Source organism: Camelina sativa, chromosome 10 (assembly GCF_030686135.1).
Source record: "Camelina sativa cultivar CO46 ecotype springtype chromosome 10, ASM3068613v1".
Lineage (NCBI taxonomy): Eukaryota > Viridiplantae > Streptophyta > Magnoliopsida > Brassicales > Brassicaceae > Camelina > Camelina sativa.
In genome coordinates, this window is record NC_141889.1 from 16,436,703 (window position 1) to 16,461,822 (window position 25,120).

Genomic DNA, 25,120 nt, shown 5'->3' on the forward strand with positions numbered 1-25,120 from the left:
TTAGATGTGTAAGGAGTTTATTGACAATAAAGAATTAGATTTTAATGCATGTCTAGTCATATTACTCCAATGAGAGTTGGGTAAGGGAGTGATTAGGGTTGATTGTTTCTACCAAGAGAGTGGATTAGCTAGGATTAGAAATTAATTTTCTAGAGAATAGCTTGCTTGAGGTTTATAAAACATTATAGGTTGATTAGGAATACTTATGAACAGATTACCCCATCCTTAGGACCTTTCGTATTTTTATTGTTTATAGTTTTAATATTAACTCCACTACCAACCCATCCTAGTACTCGATCACCAGCATTGTGGAACCTCGAGTTGTTCTTGACTTGTTCTAATTTTCTTGTTACCTGATCCCCTGCTCTGATACATGATTGCTTGCACTGTGTACCATGGTCGTTTAGTTCTTTATTTAATTCTTTTTATTTATGTTTATTTTAGGTTGTTAGATAATACCCCCGTCATTGCTTGGTTTGACTTGCATTGCTTTGATTGCATCATATCTTCTACTATAACAACGGTTTGGATTGATAACACTTTTGTACTATAAATTCATAGGGAATTGATACCCTGGTGTAAAAAACCTACTATCAAGTTGGCACCATTGCCATTTGGTTATTTTATTTTGCTATGTTTAGGATTTCAAAACTTGCTAGATCAATTTTTTTTCTTTTTACTACAAAATACTGCCTTTTTTGCTTCTTCTGCTAGTTTGTTTTGCATCAGGCACCACCTGATCAGTCACGTGATCACCTGGATCGAGTTGACCATCGAATACCTGCTCAAAATACTCACTCGTGCAAGCAAACACATTCAAAAGGCAACCATAATCTCCAACAGGTTACTGAGACAACAACAAGTTCAACAGCCAGTTGAGCCACCAGAAAAGATGGAAATAAATCAGCAAAATGGTCTAGCTGTCCCTTAAGAGAAGATCAACATTGGAGCTGGAGATGCTCCATCTACTCACACTCAGAGGCATGGCATTGTGCCTTCCGCTGTTCAGAACAACAATTTTAAGATTAAGAGTAGTCTCATCCAGATGATCTAGAGCAATAAATTTCATAGATTACCAATGGAGGACCCATTGGATCATCTAGATGAGTTTTATAGGCTCTGCAGCCTCACAAAAATCAATGGAGTATGTGAAGATGGCTTTAAGTTGCGATTAATTTCATTCTCTCTTTGTGATAAGGCACACCTATGTGAAAAATTCTTGCCTAAGGATTCTATCACCACATGTGAGGACTGTAAAAAAGCCTTCCTAGCCAAATTCTTCTCTAACTACAGAACTGCAAGGCTGAGGAACGACATCTCCAGCTTTGTTTAGAAGAATAATGAAACATTCAGCGAAGCCTGGAAACGTTTTGAGGGATATGTCAGTCGGAGCCCGCATCATGGATTCAACAATGCGTCCTTACTCAGCACTCTCTACAGAGGCGTCGTCCCAAAGATCATAATGCTGTTGGACACAGCTAGCAATATCAACTTTCTCAACAAGGATGTTGATGAAGGTTGGGCGCTTGTTGAGAATTTGGTTCATTCTCATGGTCACTACAATGAGGATTATAATAAGACGATCAGATCGTCAGGCGATAATGAGGATAAGTACAAACGGGATATGAAACCCCTTAACGACAAGCTGGATAAGATACTCCTCAGCCAACAACACAACATCAACTTCGTCTATGAAGAATAACAGTTTCAGCAACAAGATGGGATGACTGTTCAGATTGAGCATGTCAACTATATCGACAATCAAGGATGATACAATATGGGCTACAACCAGTATAAACCCAACCTAAATTCCTCCTACTAATACCCCAATGTTGCCAGTCCTTAAGATCAGGTCTACCCTTCAAGCTCTGACGGGGTGGAATTCATTGAAGACAATGCAGGTTCAAGCAAAAATCAACTAAAAACAAATGGTGGTTTCATCGACAGCGGTTCCAAACATAATTTTATCAATGCGCGAGCAGCGAGCAAACTCAATTTGAAGTCCTCTTCGACGAGCCCATTTAACGTCAAGGTCGCCGACGACCACCACCTCCGATGCAAGGGTGTGTACCAGAATGTCGCGATGGAATTGGGAGCCACTTCCTTCGTGCTCGATCTGTTTGTTCTTCCTCTTACTGAACTTGATGTTTCTAGGAATTCAATGGGTTCAAGAGCTGGGCCCAACACTATGCGATTTGTAGGCCCAATACCTTAAATTTTATTGGGCTGGATCAGAGAGAACCTTACAGGGCCTGCAACATAGTGGTGTTTCTCAGGTCGATCCAACTGTGATTTCGAGTGAGTTTCGAATGGGCCAAGTCTGTTTGGTCGTATTTTTGACTCCGTATAAATAATTTTGAACTGCCGAGAGATTAACTGCGAACCCTCATTAGTAAAAAGTTTGTAAGGTACACCATGTCAACATATTATATCCTTCCATACAAACTGCTTTACTTGTGCATGAGTTATAGTGACATAGGCAGCAATTTCCATCGACTTAGAGAAAAAATCGGTGAGAACTAATAAAATCCACGACCATCTCATGAAGGGATAAGGGTGCTAAACCAAGGACAACAACTCCGTTGGTTGGTTAATTGATGGAGCATGTTTCTAACACTTCTCACAAGTTCGTGAATATTCCTTGCAGTAACCAACCATGGTAGGCCAAAAACACCCCTTCCTCTTAACTTTGAACGCCAGTGTGCGTCCCTCGGAATGATTCCCATTTGGGCCATTATGAATGGTTTGCACTAAAGTTGCAGGTTCTTCGAAACTACACAAGTTAGGTACAGAACAACAATGCTACGATGAAGGAGCATCCCGTCATGCACGTAGTAGCGCGCACTAACAGCTTTGAGTTTTGTTGCTTGCCACTTATCTACTGGAATCTTGCTTTTCTCCAAGTAGGCCCGAATAGGGTGGCACCAGTCATCTGCTCCCCAGTGTCAGTGGGCATGACACTTGGTACTGGGGATGACGTCCCTAGGAGACTGAAGCCAAGTTTGGTGGACCCTCTAAGGTTGTTGGATGAAGGTTCTGGCACCAGAGAGCATGCTAGATCAGGACCCGTAGTCCCAGCTGGGGGCTCTGTGACTTCTGGAGCTTCCAAAACAGGCTCCAATATCACCGTGGATAAGCATCTGTGAGTAAACTCCTGGGCCTACTGCTGTTTCTTTATAGCTTGAGTTAAGACGTTTTCTCTCTGAGATTACGTGTGTTATAGTGAGATCTGAACTGGATGGCAATGAAGCCAACACATCCGTAGCTGAATTTTTGCCGCGCGGGGATTTTTGAGAGTTCGATGACCTCAAACTTGGCTGTTAACTCTCAAGTTGTCACTAGGTAATCCTTCATACGTCCATCCTTGGTTTCATACTCCTCTGAAGTTAATTAGCAACTAACTGCAAATTGCAGAAAGTGTGGAGTTGCTGGTCCTATTCTAACAGCTAGTAAGAGCCAAGCCAATAATGATTCATATTTCACTGTTTTGTTTGAAGCATCAACCTCAAGACAAAACGATTGCTCGATTATCTCGCCTATAAAGGACCGGAGCCAGAATCCTACACCGGATCCAAGCTTGGAGGAAGCTACGTCAACATGGAGAGTCCAAGGGGTTTCTAGTTCATTGGCCACCAAGTTTGTAAGCGGCAATTTGATAAGGAAATCAGCGAAGACTTGAGCCTTTGCAAAAGTAAGAGTTTGGAACTCAATATCATACTCTCTTAACTCAACATACCATTTCGTCAATCTCCCTGATTAGCTCGAGCTATGAAAAATTATGGGAAGTAGCTGTCTTGTGAGAATGATAATTGAATGGGACTAAAATTAAGGTCATAGTTTTCTGACAGAGGTGATAACCGAAAGTGTGAGGTTCTCCATCATCGAATACCTGGATTCTGCCCCTGTGAAGGATTTACTAATTTATAGGATGGGCACTTGCTCCCTCCCTCTCTTCACGAACAAAGGCCCCGAATTTTTGGCTTACCTAAAACTGGCGGTTCTGAGAGGTAAGCCTTCAACAAACCAAACACCTCTTCGCACTTCTCCTCCTAGGCGAAGTGCTTTCCCGCCCTCTTCAGAAGTTGGTGAAAAGCTAATCACTCATCCGTTGATTTGCCTGTTAAGGCACTGCACTTTCGTCGATGTAGTGGGAGAAGACATAAATAAGAAAGTGTTGATTTGCCTCGGGTTAGCTTTGATCTCGCGCTTGGAGAAGATGTACCCAGGAATGCCCCGGACTGCACCGTAAATGTGCATTTGGTTGGATTCACATCCCAAGCTGATTGAGAATGTCGAATCATTCCTTCAAGTCTGCAATGTGCGGACTAGATTCTATAGATTTTACAAGCATATCATCTATATAGACTTCCATGGTTTTTACGAGCAACTTTTTAAACATCTTGTTAACCAAGCATTGGTATGTGGCTCCGACATTCTTCAGACCAAACGACATAACCTTGTAGCAATACGTCCCACGACTTGTGATAAACGCCGCCTTCTCCTGATTACCCGGATTCATTAAAATCTGATTATAATATGAGAAAGCATCCATGAATATCAAGAGTTCGTGATCCAAAGTAGACTCCACTAGTCGATTCATATGTGGTAATGGGAAGCTATCCTTTGGGAATACTTTATTTATATCAATAAATTTGACGCAAAATCGCAACTTCCCATTCTTCTTTTTGACGACCACCGTGTTGGCCGACCACTCCGGATATTTGACGTCGTGAATCTGGCGCGCTTTAATTAATCGATCTACTTCCTTGTTAGCCATGTCCTCCTGATCAGAGCCGCACTTCCTTCTTTTCTGCTTCACCGACCTAAAGGTTGGGTCAACGTTGAACTCGTGTGAGATGATATCAAGGCTGATTCTTGCCAATCTCATTAAATGACCACGCGAAAGTAGTGACATTCTCCTATAGAAAAGAAAGAAGTTCAGATCAAAACTCTTTCCCCAGACCTGCTCCAATCTTGATTTCTTCGTCTAGGTACTTATAATACATAACTATAGCCTCGGTGAGGTTGCCTCCAAGTTGCTTGCAGACCGGATTCTTGCGACCTTGATTTGTCATTGTTATTGGATCGTAACTTATGATCGGCCTATTAACAACTTCGAGCAACTCTTTGACTTCTCAAGATCTCGAGGACTCCCTCTGGGGTTGCGAATTTTATGCATTGGTAGTATGTAGATGGGACTGTCTTCAACTGCTATAACATGGGAGTTCCCATTATTGTGTTATACACCACAGGTCGGTCAAAGACCGTGAAATCCACCACCTTGGCCACTCCTTGTGTTTATACTGGCAAAGTAAAATTCTCTAAAGACATTGATGTTTTGCTAGTAAACTATACCAGAGGCAAAGGAGGGCCTATAATGTGTTATTTTCCCATGCCCATCCTAGAGAGAGTTTCCAAGATAATTAAATCCACCGAACTGCCTATATCAATGAGGATATGACACACCTCGTGGGGTGCTACGTCCAGCAAGATGACCAGTGCGTCATCATGCAGAACATCAAAGTTCTCCGTTTCTCGCTGAGAGAAGTTGATATCGGGGAGTGCTTCGTTAGAGATTGTTTTTCTTTTAGGCTAGAACAAATGCGACCCCCCCATGATGACGTCTATCCTTTTCTTAGGTCCACCTAGTCCAGTGAAACGTTTCGCCTTTTTGGGGCAGAGTGTCCTCTTCGCCTTCGGGAACAAATCGCACTGGGGTCTGTCCTTGGTTGAGCTCATCGATGGACATGTCCGACATCCTATTCGATGTAAATTTTTTGGGTAGAAGATGCATCAACTTCTTGTAACCTCGGGTCGAATGCCCATTTTCTTTATTTATGGACTTTGCAATAGGCGTTGTCATCCCAAACCCATTTATTATTCAGAAAAGCTCCATTCTTTCCCCGAGGTGAGAAAGGAGGTTTAGACGGGGAGTTTTTTGGAGAAATCTTTGGTTGCTTTTGTTCTACTACGAATGCTCCGGATCCGGACTTAGGCCTTATGGAAGGTGATTTTTTGGGAGCCACCTCGAAGTGTGGCTTCGAAGTAGTCTTGAAATTCTTGGAAAGGCCAGACCTTTCTCTTTTGCCATTATCCAATTGGAGGCGCAGTGGAGCATATCTTGGATGGTAGCAAACCAATTTACTGTTATTTCCTCACGGAAGTGAGACTCGTGGCATAGTCCATTTTTAATGCAAATAGGGCGCTGCAATATGTTAGACTCGCGATCGAGAATATAATTTCCTTGAACTTTGTGATGTAGGAGCGAAGTGATTCTCCTGGTGACTGCTTTAGGTTCCATAGTTGTGCGTCCGTGATGACCGCTTTAATGAGACTCGAATACTGGTTAACGAAAAAGTGAACAGTTCAGTAAAATTGGCAATATAATCATCTGTCAATGAAGCAAACCACAAAAAAGTTGGCCCTGAAAGGGTATCAGCAAACAACTTGTAGTACCCAGCGTCCTCCTCGTGGGACTCTAGGTCAACCCTACTCGTCGTGAGCAAGAATGTTTAAAAGTGTGCCTTCGGGTCTCCCTTACCTTCATAGCCCGTCAACTTGATATTCCGCACATATTTTATTCAAAAACTATCTATCCGAGCAGAGAAAGGGGTATGCTTTAACTCCTCGATCACCTGAAAAAAATCTGGCGCCGAAGTGGTTGCGCTATGTACCTTCGAAAGCATATCATAGCCCGGATCTCGCTTTGCATAAGGTGGATCTCGACACTAGAAGGCACCCTAAGAGCTACACTATCCAGGAAAGTGTTGTCACCTACTGGGTCTGGAGTTGGATAGCCATGGTAGAGAGAGCAGCTTTGTCTGCCCTCATTGGAGCGGAATTCTCGCCGACTGGCAAAACAATATTTGATTGGGGATTAGGAAGTAAGGTTTCAACCTCGCCCACTAGCAACCCCGTCAAATTTCATGTTGTTTGAAGAGGTACTTGCTGTGGAGTAAATAGTGGAACGTACCCACCAAAATCTGACGCACACTTTAGAGTGAGTTGTCATGACAAAAGGACATCTACCCGATCTACATACGCATTGTGGGCGACAGATAACTCGGTTACCGTGTTGGGAATATATTAGCAAGAGCGATACTAGCCACATGCTGATTGTCCAACTTTCCTCACAGATGCTGCAAAAGTTTGTGGATATATTCCTAACTAACATGCCCTTGGAGATCTCTGGTCATGACGAAAGATGGGATAAAGCAATTGGATGAAACGGTCGGAATTTCGAGAGTTATGGAATAGCGTTTCCCCAAATTGTCCTTGTCATGATCCACACTACCCAATGAACTTGAGGACAATGAGAGGAGGCGCTATTGACCGTGACAAGCTCCAAAATGAATATATAAACTTTCTCAACCTGAAAAGCTTTTTTATATTATTAATTATTTACTCACTCGTTTTTTTCTATCCCCCTCTACAATGTCTTTATTTTTTGCTACATTATATTAGATTTTCAGGATTAAGACCATCTCCAACTGTGTTTGTTAGCAAGTATGTTAAGGTAAATATGTATCAATTAAGCTAAGAAATATATCTTAGCTAAGATTTTTTGGAATGAATATGTTAGCACACATGTCTGTGTGTGATTGGAATAAGTGAAAGAAGGAATTTTTTTTCTTGCGCGTTAATTATTTTTTCCTCTTCCTTCTCTCTCGTTATATTCGACTGATAGACACAAACAAAGAATAAAGATCGATCATGTGATTTGAAAGGAGAATCAAGAAGAAACCATATCCAAGGAGCTGGGTGAAGAGCTGGGTCATGATCATCTGCAATCGAGTTTGGTAATGATCTTTGGTCGAAGCAAGGAAGTGACGATGGAATCCGAAAGCGAAACCGCGGTATGTTTTTTGATTCTTCATTCTTCACACTTCTTTTGTAATTCCTCCTAAGTAATCAGGAATCTAAGATAATGAAATTGATTGGATTTTGGGTTGTTTGAATTGTGTATTGAGAGAGATGTGATTTCAATTTCTCTGTTTTGGAAGCCAAAGAAGAACGTTGTCCCATTGTTTTATCACTATGTTTTCAATCTGTGGATCAGATTGGTATTTATAACGGATGAAGAGTTTGTCTTCTTTGCGCATCCATAGATGAAGAGCAAAGTAAATCTTCAAATGGATGTGATAGAGACAACAGTAAGGTAAGTCATTATCATAACACTTTGTCCAGTTGCAACTACTTAGACTAAGACTGATTTGACATCAAACCTATTTGTGTGATAAATGTAATCGGTTTAATTTTCTATGTTTGCTTCAGTTTCAGTTTCTTGAATGAATATGTTGTCATTGTTGTAGAAAGGTAAGACCTTTACCCCCATAAATTGACGAGTTTCAAGGAGATCATGTCAAAACCAATTAGTACATTTATATGAAAAACCGTTTAATGTTGATAAGCCTTGTGCAGTTTCAGATGAAAACTGGTGATCGAAACTCTCATGTTCTTAAACAGGTGTGGTCATGTATATGCTGTTGCAGTAGCAGGAACAAACTCAAGCTTAGAGCCAAAAAGGGTCCGACTTTATAAAAGGGAAGGTCTATCCCGTAAGTAGAATCGAGAAGTGGGACGAGAAGATGACAGAAGCGAAAAGGAATGGCAACATTGTAAGCTCTTCCTTTTACGATTTGCCTCTCTTTTTTTTTCTTTTTCTTCTGTTTTACAGGTTTCCTCTGCAAATAGCTTGATATGATCTGAATCTTTGTGCCAATGTTTTGAATTATACAATGGTTTAAATTATTGAAATTGGTTTTGGTTTGTGATTGTTGTGCAATGAGAGAATGTTCGAGAGTTAAATGGAAAATGGTTTTGGTTTGTTTGATTGTTGCTTGTAAAACAAGTTTACTGATTTTTTTAAAAAAATTGGCTTAGAAACTTGGTTAGATATTTACCATTGGAATGATAAATTATGAAATTTTACTAAGTCTTACAAAAGTTTTTAACAGATGAATTTGTACTTTTTATAGTTCAAATATTGGTTACATATTTGCTAACATATTTACCATTATAGATGCTCTAAGTGTGGTGTGAGTATTACTCCATTAACTCCGCAATTCTCACTAGTTACTGGTTGACCTCGATCCCATGTGTTATACCCTTTGATTAGAATCTTTGGCGAGCTCCGAGATCATCTCATTTCAAACAATTAGTTCGGCCATCTTTTTCTGGACTGCTTTCCCTAAGTGGGTCTTGGGCCTTATTGCACCTAACTGCCTTCCTGCTCTTGACATCGGTTGACCGATTTCAGTACCAACAGAAACCTCGAGGGAGGTGGTCTAGGTAGTTAGGAACGTGGGGCTCTTATCACATCACAGTCCTTGTCCTAATTGGGCTCATCTTTTCTTATTAATTCGTTTTATAAATTGAGAGCCATGATGTTTAAACTTAAGCTTTATGTTTCTTATTTATGAGAGAAATAATCAATTTTACGAACTGTGTTTTTGATGAATTCTATGTTACTCATCTTTTTTCTATGTTACTCATTTTTTTTCCAATGTTCCTCATTTATCCATTGATAAAACTCACCTTACAATATGACTAAAGAATGTTTTATTTTATTTTATTTTTAGCCAACCTCAAATTAAAGAATTTTAGTTTTGGAGTTTGTAGATAGATGAACTATGATATAAACATGACATTTGCAAACTTGATATAAATGTATTTTAATCGAACAGAATGTATGACTTATGTAAAAGCTATAATCTTTGTACATACATAAGGAATAAGGAATAGATACTGTAACAACGAGAAAAGTATACATACATACAAACATAAATCTATATAATAATAATAATCTGAATAAATGCCAACAACGGTGACTTTTTGTTGTGTTTTTTCCTTAAAAAATTACAATACTTTTTTTAGAATAATTTTTACAGTTGTGTCTCTTCATTGTAGTGTTGTGTCTTTTCACCATATTTTATTCATATTTTTTCATCATTATTTTTGTTTTAATAGTTGTGTCTATTCAGTATTATATATATATATATATATATATGTCTTCTGAACTCTCTATATGTTTGTCTCTTCTTCAATAACTAATAAATCATTGTTTGTTAAAACATATTTTCTGTTTTATGTTGAATGAAAATAATTTGAATATTAATATATATTAGTATCCAATATTATTCTATAATCTAACAAAAGATTTTAGAAAATAATTATAGCAACATCGAAATTTAATGCAATTTTAAGTATAAAATTTAGAATTGCGTCCATTAATCTTAACTCTACGTTAAATATGCATTTTTCATATTTTTTATTTATTTAATTTTTAGAGATTTTGTATTTTTACTATAATTTTACTTGATACATTTTCACTAAAGATTAAATATATTTTATATTTATAATTAATTTATTAGAAATTTACATTTAATCATTACAACTATTTGTTAGATGTTCTCATTTAAGATCACTTTTTCGTAATATTTTTAATCTAAAATTAAGTACATATTACTATATAATAATAGCAATATGAATAAATGTGAATAGTAATTGCATCTTTTTGTTATCCCTTTTCATAAAATATTTTATTAATTTATTTTTTTGACAGAAACTTCTAAAGTTGCGTCTTTTGAGAAATGTGTGTTTGTTGAATATAAAGTTGTGTCTGTTACAAACAGTTGTGTCTATTCAAATATTCACAAAATCTAAATATATGATTTTTCTGAAAAATATTTTTAAAGACTATATATTTGTTCTTATTTTGTGAAAATTTCAAACTCTATTTTCAATTTAAAGGTATAATTCTTTTTTAAAAATTATATTTTTTCATTTTGAAAATTTTCTAAAATTCTATTTAACACAAAGTTTTTCATAATAAGATGAATCGAAATAATTTAAAATTCAATTTTTAACGTCATTCTTTACTCTCTAATATATTTATCAACATACATAATTTTAACTATATGATGTTTTTGATGGTTGTATTTTACTAACACTTTTTTATTATTGCTAAAACTTTATGTTTAATATTTATGTTGTTTTAACCCTACTTTTTGTTTTCACCTTTTTAAATTATTCTATTAGTAGTACATACTCTTCAACTATTCTTTTACTTTCAAATAAATATATAAAATATAATTCTCAATTTTTAATTTGAATATTTTTTTTGAAATATCTCTCTCGCGACGTCACGGGAGTCTGGGTCATAGTATATGTAATATTTTCCTACTAAATTGTTTAGACTCTTAGGAGTTGTATTAAACTTTTTATATGATTTTTTGTTGATTTTAGGGAAATTAATATGATTTGTTGTAAAATTCTTTCAAATCTCATCTAAAAGTTTAAAACCATGAGATTTTGAGGTACATCTTTAAATCATTAGTTTAATAATAGAAGATTTGTGAAACTTTTTACAATCCATAATTAAATAACGTAAGATTTCTATTTTACACAAAATGTCAAATTTTATATAGTGTAGTATCTATAAAAAAATTAAATATACAGTAAAAACATAAATAATAATCTTATGTTATAAATAATATTTATTTAAATTTAAATAAAAAAAATATCTCACCGGGTTGCGTGGATATTTTACCTCTAGTATATTTTAAAAACACATCAGAAATTAGTAAATTACATCGGTAGTTATAACTTCCAATTTTAAAAGACTGATGTTTCTTCTGAAAATTTCCAAGTAGTAGTTAGTTCGACGAGGTTTCCACTCCCTCCAGAGTCCAGAGAACGATGAGATAAGTCAAATAAACCCAAAGCAGCAAAACAGTCGTCGTTCCCTATTAACAAAATATCAGCTTTTTCACTTTATATATATATATATATATATATATGATTAAAGAATGCTCATATGGCCGAGATGTTCCACGAAATTGTTGTTCGCAGGTCCTGTCATCTCCGTGTATATAAAATGTCGTCTTGAGATCGACTCTTACAAAGAATCATCACTTCAATTCAATTCTCTCCAAGGTACACACATGTATTGAATATTGCACTTTTTGGGTTTTCTGGAATCTTGAATCCAAAATTTTCAGATACGGTTTTTTTTTTTTTTTTTTTTCTCTCTCTCGGTTAGTAGCTGTCTTTGTATCAGAAGAGAAGAGAGATTGTGATGGCTAATAGATCTCAGCAGATCCCTTTACTTAAAGGTGAGACTGACAATTACGATGGTGTTACTGTAACCATGGTGGAACCTATGGATCCTGAGGTTTTTACTGAAAGTCTTAGGGCTTCGCTTTCGCTTTGGAGAGATGAGGTATATACAAATATATCTCAGATTCTCAAGTTTTGTAATGTTTCTTCTCTAGGGTTCTCTTTTGGAATGATTGTGTTGATGAAATGAAATGCTTTTGAGATATGAGCTCAAATTATCTTTGTTTAAAGAACGACTTAGTGAAGAGTTTATGATTTTTGCAGGGGAAGAAGGGAATTTGGATAAACTTGCCTCTTGGATTGGCTAATCTTGTGGAGGCTGCAGTTAGTGTAAGTTGTTTATCTGTTGATTGGAATATTATTATTATTAGTTGGGTTTGACTTTAGTAAAGATTGTTATATTGATGAGGTTAAATCTGTTGTGTATGGTGATTCTTCAGGAAGGATTTAGATATCATCATGCTGAGCCTGAGTACTTGATGCTTGTATCTTGGATCTCTAACACCCCTGATACGATCCCAGCCAATGCTTCTCATGTTGTAGGTGCTGGTGCTTTGGTTATCAACAAAAATACTAGAGAGGTATTCGCTGCTAATAATAATACTGTATATCTTCGTTTTTTCAATTGTGTTTGTTTATTGAAACTTCACTTTTACTAAATTGAGATGAACCACTTTGATGAACAGGTCCTCGTTGTCCAGGAAAGAAGTGGGTTTTTCAAAGATAAAAATGTGTGGAAGCTGCCTACCGGAGTTATCAATGAGGTGATTATTTTTTTATTTTTTTTTTTGTGATCTTGATTGTCCCACTAAATATTAACAATCCTGGTGAATGACATAAAAAGTTATTCCTAAAAACTAGTTTCTCTCAATCTTGGTGAACTAAGCTCCTAGCATCCCATACTCTATTTGCCTTGCGAATTAAAACAATTGAACTGTTAATGAAGGTTTGACTGATAAAGGGTGTCAACATGTTGGTTAGGGTATAGTATTTTCTAAGGCTAGGTAGGGCATTTAGTTGAGAGTAGTCGCTGAGTTTGATAAGAAAGCAATTTTTACATATAGTGTTTACATTAACTAAGATAAGCTCTTATGACATGAACATTCTTTTCACAACTTAGCTAGTCAGCCTGGTATTCGTTTTGTGGTAAGACAATGATGTAATGTCAAACATTGGTGCCTGGAAAGATTATTGATGACATCAAGTTTGGACTACTAAGAGAATAGGTGGAAATGTAGTTCTGATTGTTTATTTTTCTGCTTCTAACTAAAACATTTAAATTCCATAGGGTGAGGATATTTGGACTGGAGTAGCTAGGGAAGTGGCAGAAGAAACTGGTGTAAGTCTCTGGCTTTCAGATATAAAGCATTTCAATTAGAAGGATCTTTTACTTGACATTCTCATCTATCTCTGTGTTCTTTTATTGGCTTTTCACTTCAGATTGTTGCAGATTTTGTCGAAGTATTGGCTTTCAGGTAAATTATTTTCATTGCTTTGGAAACATTTGGTCAGGCTTACCGTCCGTATAGATTCATGATTGATTTACCTTTTACCCGTAGGCAAAGCCATAAAGCAATCTTGAAAAAGAAAACGGATATGTTTTTTCTGTGTGTTTTAAGTCCGCGCTCCTACGATATTACTGAACAAAAATCTGAGATCTTGGAAGCTAAGGTAAAACCTTTCTAACTTTCAGTGTTGATTACCCAAGAAAATGTTAAAGTAACTGTCACCTAATTTCCAATTTCACCTGAACTGGTATATCGTATTACAGTGGATGTCGATCCAAGAGTATGTAGACCAACAGTGGAACAAGAAGAACGAGATGTTCAAGTTCATGGCTAACATCTGCCAAAAGAAGTGTGAGGAAGAATACTCGGGATTCTCCATTTTGCCAACTACCACATCATCTGGTAAGGAGAGTTTTATCTACTGCAATACTGATCATGCCAATCGCCTTAATGCAATGCGTTACCAACCCTCCGCTTCTCGTTGATTTTTTTTTTTCATCCTATAATGTTGGAACTCGGCGTCTATCAATTCCACCGTAGTCACGCCCAAACGATGCTCAAAAAGCAGATAAAAAATAGATTTTAATTAAATGATTTCTTTTTATTATTTTTTAATAAATGAACCAATAGATGATCGGGAACTCAAAGAGCAACGTTTCTTAAATTGCTTAACTAAGTAACTTTCTCTTTCTCTTTCCTACTTTTCCTCATATTTATTATTATTTATAATGAGAGTCACCCCTTGAGCAACCCTGTGGACATAAATGTGTCCAGTGTGTGCAATACAGGAAACTTTGTTATATACTATTCCGATTCTACTTCATTGCGTTATGTATTTGAATTCTAATATATTTTCTTTTGACTGGTTTGATTCTCCAAGGCTTTTTTATATATAAATAAAAGTATTATCATACTACAGCTTGATTTATTCTTTAAAATTATTTTCTCTTAACCGGTATTTTGTGTTTAGTGCACTGCATAGTCTGAATCCAAGAACAAGAAGCGTTCAAGGTTTTTAAACAATTTAAAATGATTTATAGATATGTTGGGAGATTAAAGCCCATACCTTGTTTTTTTCTAAAACCCAATTTTGGAATTGAAACTCATTCCTCAATTGCTTGTACAAGATTGTGTTTAGTGTGTAGCAAAATAAGCCAAAATAAGGCATTGGTTTTAACTAGGGACCCACATTATAAATTTTAGTTGCTTTATGTTTCCATATAAAGTCAAATTTATCGTCATGTATATGTAAGTAAACTCGTACAAAACTTTGATTAGATTTTTACAGAAACTAAATAAAATGTCATAAGCAAATTCTAATCAAAAATTTTGAAGGAAAATGTGGATGTGAATTTGCAAGGATTTGCAAAGAAAAATTTAATAATGTAACCATAAAAATCATGAAAAGATTTGAAAAAATGTTTTGATTGTCCTCGTGGGAGCGACACGCACTCTTCCTTTCTCTCTTGAATTCAAGCAGCAAAACCTATTTTCTTTTTCAAATATGCCTCTTGGTTTCACAGGACCCCTCGCTTGCGACCGGAGAGGGCCCCCTTCATTGTGTTTACAATAATTCTGGTCCAATGTATGCATACAATTCACTAAGGAGGCATTTTATTTATGTTGGAATCCTGCCAAGGTAGGAAAGAAACTGTAAGTAAATATATGAGTCAATAGTCTTTTTATATTATATGCCATGAAATAATAAAGAATATTTTTATTTCAAACTGTTAAAAAGCAAGTAAGCAAAAGCAAAAAAAATCGTAGAAAAATACATATTGGGTAGATGTCAAAAGTAAGCAGAGTATAAACTTACCACATGCATGTTGCTATCTTCTCTGTAGAAAATGTATGAATCTCCAACCTCAAATTGCATCGCCAGCATGTAGAAAAACATGTTAAAATATCACTTTTCCAGAACTAAGAATTTTACAGTTTGTTTGTTTGAGATGAAAGTGAGATATAGTTTTTAAATAATCTAGCAAATAGTCTTGTTATCAAATATTCTCAACATTTTCGTTTTACCCTTGTACACAAACCATGGAGTTCTCTCTAAACCCTTGACCGAAAATATAATTGCACTTTGGTGACATAGATGGCCAAATCAATTCTTTGAAACCTCTCCGCAAGTCTCTGAAACCAGGATGTCACAATTCACCCCCACTAACAGATCACAACGTCCTCATTGCGCACCAAGACCATCAGCCCCGACGGTGTGAGCCCACTCGACTTCACATTCTTCTGGGTTCGGCTCTTATACCACTTATAACGCCACGATCGTCAACTCTCTTAGTCGTACACTTAACTCAAGATTTCTCTCAGGACCCTTGATCGAAAATATATGTGCACTTTGGTGACATAGGTGGACAAATCGATTATTTTAAACCTCTGTGAAAGTCTCTGAAATCATAGTGTCACATAGACATCCGTGTGTTCAAAAGAGAGAAGTCACCATGTTTGTCGAACACCAAGACCTTGAGCTTCATATTCATCATTCTCTTACCCGATCTAGAACAAACACCAAGAATCTGGATCTGTTACAACTTGTGGCTTCTCGATCCTTCAAGATTCCTAGATCTACGATGATCGCACACTCTCTCTCACACTCAGTTATTTGTATTGCTTGTAAGAAACCAAAACTACTTAGCAATTTTACGAGTTCATATCCCAAGATAGGATCCTACGTCTCCCCGGAGTAATCTCGAGAATCCACTAAAATACTTAGCTCAACTCGATCTTTCTAATGCTACAACTGTTTGACTCTTTTTTCTCTCTCTTGATTCTAAAAAACTTGAATGAACTGAGAAAACAAATCAATGAAGAAAATAATATACAAAAGGAAGTAGTAAATAACTCGAAATCTTTGGTTAGATGCGCATGGTCTCGATTGCTCCATGTGTTGCAATCTCACGAGGTCGAAGACATACTTAGGAAACTCCCTGTTTCTTTCAGAGTCTCGTCTTCCCTGAGTAAATATTCCAATATAAAGGGCATATGTCACAGTTGTGTTGTTAACTTTTAGATATTAAGAACTAGGATGAGTCCCACGCGTTGTGTGGGTTTAATAATATAGAAAATATACTACGATTTAAAGTTTATTAATGTAACATCCCGAACCCAAATATAGGGTGGGTGTCGATCGATACCAAGGAGGGTTTCAGTCGACACCACTAAATTGGTTGGTGTTTGGTTCATTTTGAAATCGTTTGGTTTAGCTTGGTTTGGGTTTGGAAACACTAAGTTTCAATTTTATAGGCACGAACAGCCTTTTTTCCTGTCCCTAGTTGTGTATGTTGCTTCTAGGAGAGAAAGAGAAAGAGAGAGAGAGAGAGAGAGAGAGAGAGAGAGAGAGAGAGAGAGAGAGATTTTAAGTTAGATCCTGAGAGTAAAGGGAGCCTTGAGAAGGGTTAAGAGAAGCAGAAGGATCTGTTTTGGGTGTTGTCAAAGAGAAGAGAAGGAAAATTTGTGGTTATTGGTGTCAGGTAGGTTGTTGTGGCGTTGTTCCTTGTCTTGTTTGTCCTAAATCTCTTTCTAAATCAAGGTGAGTGCATGACCATGACTTATCTAAGCAATTAGGGTTTGTGTGATTGATTTGATGTTTATATGCTTGATTCCTCTATGTTTTGTTTACTTTGTGGTGTTTGTGTGGCAATGTGTGGCTGTTATGGGTTGTGTCGGCGTGGGAGATGATGTGGTCGAGTTTTAGGGTTGATTGATGGTGGAGTTCGCCAACGAAGGAGTTGCAGAGTTGTTGTGTTGACCAACACCAAGTGGGTGTTGATCGACACCATCTGACATAGCAGAAAAATATCGCGTTGCAAAAGTTGTTTAGTTTGGTGGTGGTGTCGACTAACACTAGGTGTCTATGGATGCAATTTTGGTTCCAATTGTTTTTTCTTGGCTGTTTTTATGTAGTTGTCTTGTGTATGGCATTAATTCCTAGTAGATGGGAGGATTGTATCACTAAGTATTTGTGATAATACTTACTCATATTAATTGTTGTTTGCGGTGTAGGTATTATGTGTTGTTGGTCTTGGTTATATTTATTAGGTTTGAATCTTGTATAGAAGTATGCTAGATGATGATAAAATGGTTAGGGATGATCTTTGTTGATTATTTATTTGAGATGGTTATGCCATATGTATTTCGCTGTGCATGCTTAGTTATATATTATTAAAAAAAGGATCGGGTTGTTTCAGTTTGGTATCAGAGCCCTTATGGTTCTACGGTGGATTAATGGTCCGGTTAAACAATTTAGGGGATTTGATTGGTTGAATTAATCTCCATGTTGTTTGATGCATGATCTTGATTCGTGGTAGGGTGTTTAAATTTATTATGAGTAGTTAGTCAATTTGAATGAGTAGGGAGTCCTAGTATCATCCTCTTTGAGCCTTTAATGAGATTTCACGGTAAGTTGTGTTTTTGTGTGAGGTTTGAATTGCTTGCTTAGCCTTCTGTTCATGGTAGTGAAGATGGATAGATGTGGTCCTGTTGATGGTCGTGGAAAGGTATGTGGTCATGGTAAGGGTAGAGGACCAGTTGCTAGTGACATCGTGGACTAGAGTGTGACGGTTGAGGGCGTCCAAGTTGCATGCATTTTAGGAGGGGTCAGTGAGTGTAGTAGGTAGTGGTACCAATGTGGCTGTGGGCACCGATGGGGCCGTGAACATCGTTGGAGCCGGTGTAGGCAGTGTCGGTGCTAGAGTAGCGAGTGGTGCTTGCCTTCCAGGTGCATAGGTCACAGCTGGTGGATCCTCTGATAGAGATGTTGAGCTTGAGAGCATGTTTGCTTAGTTGTTGGAGCGGTTTTGAGTGGAGGCTCTGGTTGTGCCGCCTTTGGCTGCGGGTGTTGGAGCTTATTATTAGTACGTCATTATGCTGGGAAGGTGGGTAGGATCGGTACGGGGCAGTTCTCAGGTGGTACCGACCCTACTATGGCAAATGTATTGAGGTCGAAGCTAGAACACAACTTCCAGTCTCCCAGATGTCCCGAGGAGTATCAGGTGGACATAAGGGTCTCTTACCTGGAAGATGATGATACACCCAAAATTTGAGGATCACTCAGTCGGATTAGAAATGATAGAAACTCGCCAAGGTGCAAGATGCAACAAGGGAGATTTGATGGATTGAGGGGTTGCACAACAATTGCGTAAGGCTGCTGATATTCCCAACTTTAATCGCTGCTAGATATGACACACTAATCCAGCAAAAGGAGGTTGTTGCTTGGATATTACACACCAATAAACAAAGAAATGTTCTAGACAAATAAAAAAGAGATAGACTCTTAAAATGAAAAGGAAAATTGATTGATGATTTCTCAAATGAGATTGATTACATGTGTTTATAAAGAGATAGAAAACTTGATCACAAAGCCAAGTATTATTTTTGAAACTAAAACACAATAAAGATAGATAGTTGAATGAAGACCCAAGTCTTGAAGTTTGCCTTCCCAAGGTGTGGTTCCCAAGGTGAGTTGAACTCCATTTTCATCACTCCTCTTTGACCACAAAATAAAATGATTATTTTGGGCTTTCTTGGACTTGAATTAGGCTCAAACTGGGCTGGACTTGATAGATATCATCCCCAATAGTTTTTTTCATCCTCTCTTGGGCCATAAGCTCTTGAATAAGCTCATTTAGTGCATTTCTTAGATTTTTAGCCTTTGCTCTAGTCATTGGTCCTTCAGGTACAAGCAATGGTTCCTCTGCTAGAAGCTCCTAAGGGTCAAGCACATCTACTAGTTCCTTAGGTGCAAGCTCCTCCTCCTTAACTCCATCCATGATCACATCATCCCCCTCCTCTTGAAAAGGATTTGACTTCAAATTTGGATCATCTGCCACAAATGGAGCCAAATCAGCAACATTAAAAATCGAACTCACTTTGTACTTACCTTGCAAGTCGAGTTTGTAAGCATTGTCACTAATTTTTGTCAAGACTTTGAATGGACCATCGACCCGTGGCATTAACTTAGACTCTCTTTCAGCTGGGAAACATTCCTTTCTCAAGTGTATCCACACTAGATCTCCCACTTTAAACACCAACTGATGTCTTCCTTCGTTTGCTTGCTTCGCATATTGCTTTGTCTTTGCTTTAATATTGTGTCGGGTTTTCTCATGAATCTGCTTAACAAGTTTAGCTTTTTTTTTCCCATCCATACAAACTTTTTCACTCAAAGGAAAAGGGATTAGATCCAAAGGCTTTAGGAAACCATAAACAATTTGGAAAGGAGAATACTTAGTAGCATAATGAATTGAAAGATTATATGCAAACTCAACATGAGGCAAACATTCTTCCCAAGATTTGATATTCTTTTTAATGATAGCACGCTTAAGAGTAGACAAAGTTCTATTCACTACCTCCGTTTGTCTGTCAGTTTGAGGATGACAAGTAGATGAAAACAATAGCTTAGTTCCTAACTTAGACCACAAAGTTTTCCAGAATTAGCTTAAGAACTTAGTATCTCTATCAGAAACAATCGTTCTAGGCATGCCATGCAATCGTACAAATTCTCTAAAGAATAGTTCAGCAATGTTTGTAGCATCATCAGTTTTGTGAAATGGGATGAAGTGTGCCATCTTAGAAAATATATCAACAACCACAAAGACAGAATCTCTACTTTTCTTGGTTCTACGTAATCCTAACACAAAATCCATTGACAGGTCAGTCCAAGGTTCAGTAGGAATGGGTAAAGGAGTATACAAATGGTGGGGTTGAAGTTTAGACTTAGCTTGCTTACAAGTGACACAACTCCCACATATTCTTTCCAAATCTCTCATTAAGCTCGGCCAGTGGAAATGCTCATGAACAACTTTGTGGGTCGTCTTTACTCCAAAACGTCCCATCAGTCCACCTCCATGTGCTTCCCTGACAAATAACTCCCTCAAAGAACATTGGGGCACACAAATACGGTTATCAAAGAATAGGAAACCAGACATTTGATAATATTTCCCGTAAGCGACTTTAGAGCATTTTCTATAAATCTCTTTAAAATCCTGGTTAGTTGTATACAATTGCTTCATGAACTCAAAACCAAGCAACTTAGTCTCAAGAGATGAAAGAAAAACATACCTTCTAGACAAGGCATCGACCACCACATTTTCCTTACCTTGTTTGTATTTTATGACGTAGGGAAAGATCTCAGGTTCTAGCTCAACAAACTCCTAGAATTCAAGCTCAGGTACAAGTTTATTGGGTTCTAGCTCAGCTATAAGGTGCTCTTCATTAGCTATATCCTTGATCACATCAGCCCATGGCAATGGATTCCGATTATTTTCATTATATTTGTATCAATTTGGTTGTAGTGACTCATTAGGATGTGTGGAAATACTGGAAATGTTGTTATTCATTATGCAAATGCAAGTTGGAAAGAGTAGCAAATTTTGTTTTGAAGGTTGGTTCAAGTTGTTTCTCCAATAACTCGTGAAAACGAATAAGTCACTGTGACGATCACCAATTTTTAGTAGGAAGCTATGATATTATTCTCACATTGTTTAGTCTATCAATTCATTAATTGTATCTTATTTTCACATATATATATATATATATATATATATATATATTAGATGATACTCATGCTACAGTACAGGATCACACATGTTGTAATTAATTTATTTATATTTCGAATGCATAAAATGTTTTGGTTTATGTGTTTTTTATAATTTCGAACTTTTAAATAGTGTTGAGTAGTATATTTACTTTACTTACATGGTAAATATTAAAACATATTTAGATAAGTATGTTGTTTAGACATCGTTAATCTTTTGTATAGTAACAAATATACAATAATCATTTTGGAATTTGTGTTAAGCGGTAGCGGTATGCTTAAAAGTGTTAAACCCAAATAACATATTTTAATTTAGTTTTAGTTTAGACTATTGCACGTATATAACCTACACGTAAATATTTTAGAATAGCAAATACATATCATCCCATCCTGTCCTGTATTGAAATTTCTTTGCTTTTTTTTTTTTTATATATAATTTTTCTTAAGCAACAAATGTAATCCATGAAATAGTTTATTTTCATAAATATATATAATTTTTATGATTACAAAATATATTACTTACATAAGATTTTTTAATGATATTTCTTACATATCTTGTGTTTTAGAGAGTACTTACAAATAATTTGATTTTAAATATATTTTATATATCCATTAAAATAAATTTAAATTGATTTTTATTTAATTTCACATATCGTATATATTAATTAACTTTATAGTAAGGCTATAATGAATGCTTTACTATTTTAAAATACCTGTTTAATTCATTTAATTTTTATTTTAAATTGTTTTTCAGTATGAAACTAGATTTATTTATTTGTTTCTAAAACTGTGACAAAAATATGCACAAATATTAACTGTAATTTCCTTTTCTTGTTTTTTTCATTTTTTCCTAAAATATTTTTAAAAAATCAGAAACTTAGATTTGATTTATTATGTATTTAAATGTTTTCCTTATTTAATTGTGATGTAGATGTTTTCCTTAATTAATTATTCTAACCGATTAAGATTTATGCAAGATTAAGGTTGATTAATAGATAAGAAATATATTTGAAGAATTAAATGTGTCAACTAATCGGGTATTAAATGACCCGCGTGAGATCCGACATAATTTGAATGGTTAGAGAATTTTTATTTCATGATATACTAATGCATTAATTATTATTGATTACTAACCATTTTATTTAAAAACTATCAAAACAAAGTTATAATCAAAAAAATGGTCCATGAGTACTCCTGGTTTAATAGTATATATATATATATGTTTTCATCTCAATCAATGCGATAAAAAAATTGATGTTCATATGTTTTATTGTGTCTAATGCTGCTTTGAATTCATTAATTGGTAAATTCGTATGTTCTGTTGTGTCTAATGCTGCTTTGAATTCATTAATTGGTAAATGTTTTTTTAAAGATCATCAATTCCAGCCCATAAATTGGATTATTAGAAGCTACGTGTACTTGGCTTGTCTTTCTCAAAACAAAAATTAGAAAGAATGTTGTCATGCATTCATTACGACTTATTCATACTTCAATATGTACTAATGAATTATCATATCCTACTATTATTTGTAAAGTAATGCTGTTGGAGGTATGAACAATTTAATCAATTTAAAAAAGGATAAAACCGAAATTTTCCCATCTTTAAACGGATAAACACGCGCATCCCTTTTTGACCCACTTATATTATTTTGGATCCTTTTATTTAATCCTGACCATTGATTCATTTGATCGTGTCCATCCATTTAAAAAACCTAGAAAAAATTGTTTCTCTCTCTATGCTCTTTGTCGCCGTCTCCAAGTCCTTTTGCAAAAAGTTCTTTTTCTTTTGCCGACGAAGCTGCAGAGATGAAAAAAGGATTCGGACCAAGCAGCATCAACCAACAACAGTTATTAGTTGTATTTGGATTATTGGGTAAAAGCTTTGCAGATAGCCAAACGAATCTATCTTTTGGCTTGGCTGAACTTAAAGATAGCTTATGGATCTGATCCTCATACTGTGGTAAGTGTAATCTTATTGCCTTAGTGTTTGTAAAAATTTTGTTCGTAAAATTCATTTGTTTAACTTAAAAGATAGCTTATAGATATGAAAGTTTTATTTATGATGTTTAGGAACCGGAAGAGGTAGGTCAAAAACTTTATCCCACATGAAAAGCGGGTCTTCTACTAATGGTTTTGATCAAGTTTGGAATCAATTGTGAGTTTTGGATCTGTTGATGATGAAATTCAGTTAGGGATGTGAATTTCTTTAAGTTCTTTAGTCTTGAAAAGATTAATCGAATCAATAGTTATCATCATAATCACTTAAGATATTTCCCCACATTCTCACTATATTTGATGCTCTATTCGTTTGAATAGGAAAAGCATGCGTTTTAAGAACTCAGTTTTGGATATGTTGATTTGGAGGTGATAGCTATACAACAGGTCAAGAATACAATAAAAGAGAGGTGTTGACATTGTTGTTAGAATCCTTGGTGGTATGAAGGTACGTGTCTCTCTCTCTCTTCTTAAGCAAAAATAAAAATTGTAATTTAAATTTTTTAAATTTTGGTTGATATATCATTTCTCCACTGAACGTCTTATATATGCTAAGTCGAGGTTCTCTTTTTACTTGCTGGTGGCTGTAGTGGATGCTTCAAATTACTGGGACAGCCAGTTATATGGGATCCATTGGAAATGATAAATACAAAGAGGCAATGAAGAAGGATGTACAACAGCTGGTGTCAATGTAAGTTGATTCTCAGGTGTTTTTTATATTATTTGTGTCCATGTACAGCAGGTGGTTGGTTTCTCTATGAGGATAGTATAAAGTTATTGGCTATAGTAAAATTTCGTAATAACAGTAAATATGACATGTGGTTTTTTGTCAGGTTCACCATCATGAAGATGAGTCGTCATCAACCGGAACTTGCGGTGTTTGTGTTGTTAATGGAGAAAAATCTTTTCAATGGTCTTGGAAAACCAGCAGCAAAGTTGAAATGATGCACTACGCCAAGTGAGTTTATTTTTGGTTGTTTTAAAAGTTATTGTAAGTTTGAAGCAATAATAGGTTGTTTGGTCTTAAAGTTAACCTTAGATAGTAGCTATATTGTGCTTCTGAATGCGTTGTGTAGTAGGGTCATATAGAGATGGAACTGAGGTACAAAGTACATATACGGTCTCTGCTATGAGGATGCAAAGCTGATGGAAAGTGTTCCGTGAGGTAGTGAGGTCTTTGTACTTAATGTGAAGACACTATTCTCAACTGGTATCACAAAGGAACCAACCCGTTGCTTTTCTAATGGAGACGGCGGATGACTTAAGTGGAGAATATTTTTGTACTTCATTATTGTTTACTTAGTAACTCTTTTTAAATCGTATATTTTTGTTTGTTTGTATATTTCTTCAAATCTAAATTATATATCTGTTTCACAATATTGATAAATCGGATATTGAATGGTGTAAAAGATAATCGGTTTTTTTTTTCTTAACTTCAAAGTTAGGTAAACTCTTTGTTGGTATTCGAAAATCTCTCATATACTATTCAAGATTGGTTAATAAACATGGCCAATTTTCATTTCAAAATATTTAGTTTTGGATTTTATCTAATTCAGTTGAACTTGATATAACTTAACAAAGAAATGTAGTAAAACCGTTTAAGATTTTCTTTTAATCAATTATTAGAACTCCAAAATAATAATTTTAACATTTTTGAGAAAAATGATAAACATTTTAACTTGAAAACCAAGAGTTTTCGTTACATAAATTCATTACAAACTAACAAAACAAGTATATTATAATTAGTTAATATATTAAAAAAAAAATAGAAAACTAAAAAGAACAATTAGCACGTATTACATTCTTAATTAATGCAATGTCGAATTTTTTAATTAAAAATAGTATTCAATTGTAGGTTGTACGTGAATGTGAGTTTTAAAAAATAAAACACAAAAATATAATTAGATATATTTATCTAATATAAAGTCTTAAAATATTTAAATCATTTGTAGTA

The 25,120-nt window shown here is 35.7% G+C and overlaps 1 protein-coding gene, 2 long non-coding RNA genes and 1 other non-coding gene across 12 annotated transcripts; 3 read left to right on the plus strand and 1 right to left on the minus strand.

Annotated features, from left to right (window-relative positions):
* Positions 1 to 1,300: 1,300 nt before the first annotated feature.
* On the minus strand, positions 1,301 to 1,407 carry LOC147936242 (small nucleolar RNA R71). Its single transcript, XR_015569772.1, has one exon. It is a non-coding gene; the product is annotated as a small nucleolar RNA R71 (small nucleolar RNA).
* A 5,983-nt stretch (positions 1,408 to 7,390) lies between these two features.
* Positions 7,391 to 9,506, plus strand: LOC147936243 (uncharacterized). Of its 6 annotated transcripts, XR_015568280.1 has the most exons (5): positions 7,393 to 7,856; positions 8,060 to 8,158; positions 8,275 to 8,316; positions 8,467 to 8,618; positions 9,023 to 9,506. It is a non-coding gene; the product is annotated as an uncharacterized LOC147936243 (long non-coding RNA). The 6 variants fall into 6 exon arrangements; XR_015568279.1 differs by lacking the exon at positions 8,275 to 8,316 and having other exon boundaries at positions 7,399 to 7,856; positions 8,004 to 8,158; XR_015568277.1 differs by having other exon boundaries at positions 7,399 to 7,856; positions 8,275 to 8,618.
* A 2,123-nt stretch (positions 9,507 to 11,629) lies between these two features.
* LOC104719202 (nudix hydrolase 7) lies at positions 11,630 to 13,819 on the plus strand. Its single transcript, XM_010437065.3, is given in 9 exon segments — positions 11,630 to 11,937; positions 12,047 to 12,223; positions 12,385 to 12,450; positions 12,561 to 12,701; positions 12,807 to 12,884; positions 13,409 to 13,459; positions 13,561 to 13,595; positions 13,680 to 13,794; positions 13,796 to 13,819. Coding segments are annotated over 8 exon segments (654 nt in total). The 5' UTR covers positions 11,630 to 11,937; positions 12,047 to 12,079.
* Positions 13,820 to 22,862: 9,043 nt separating this feature from the next.
* Positions 22,863 to 24,543, plus strand: LOC104719203 (uncharacterized). 4 transcript variants are annotated; one of them, XR_756553.3, is made up of 6 exons: positions 22,863 to 23,131; positions 23,242 to 23,326; positions 23,488 to 23,614; positions 23,757 to 23,857; positions 24,000 to 24,124; positions 24,243 to 24,543. It is a non-coding gene; the product is annotated as an uncharacterized LOC104719203 (long non-coding RNA). The 4 variants fall into 4 exon arrangements; XR_002033713.2 differs by having other exon boundaries at positions 24,246 to 24,543; XR_015568010.1 differs by lacking the exon at positions 23,242 to 23,326.
* The last annotated feature ends 577 nt before the right edge of the window (positions 24,544 to 25,120 follow it).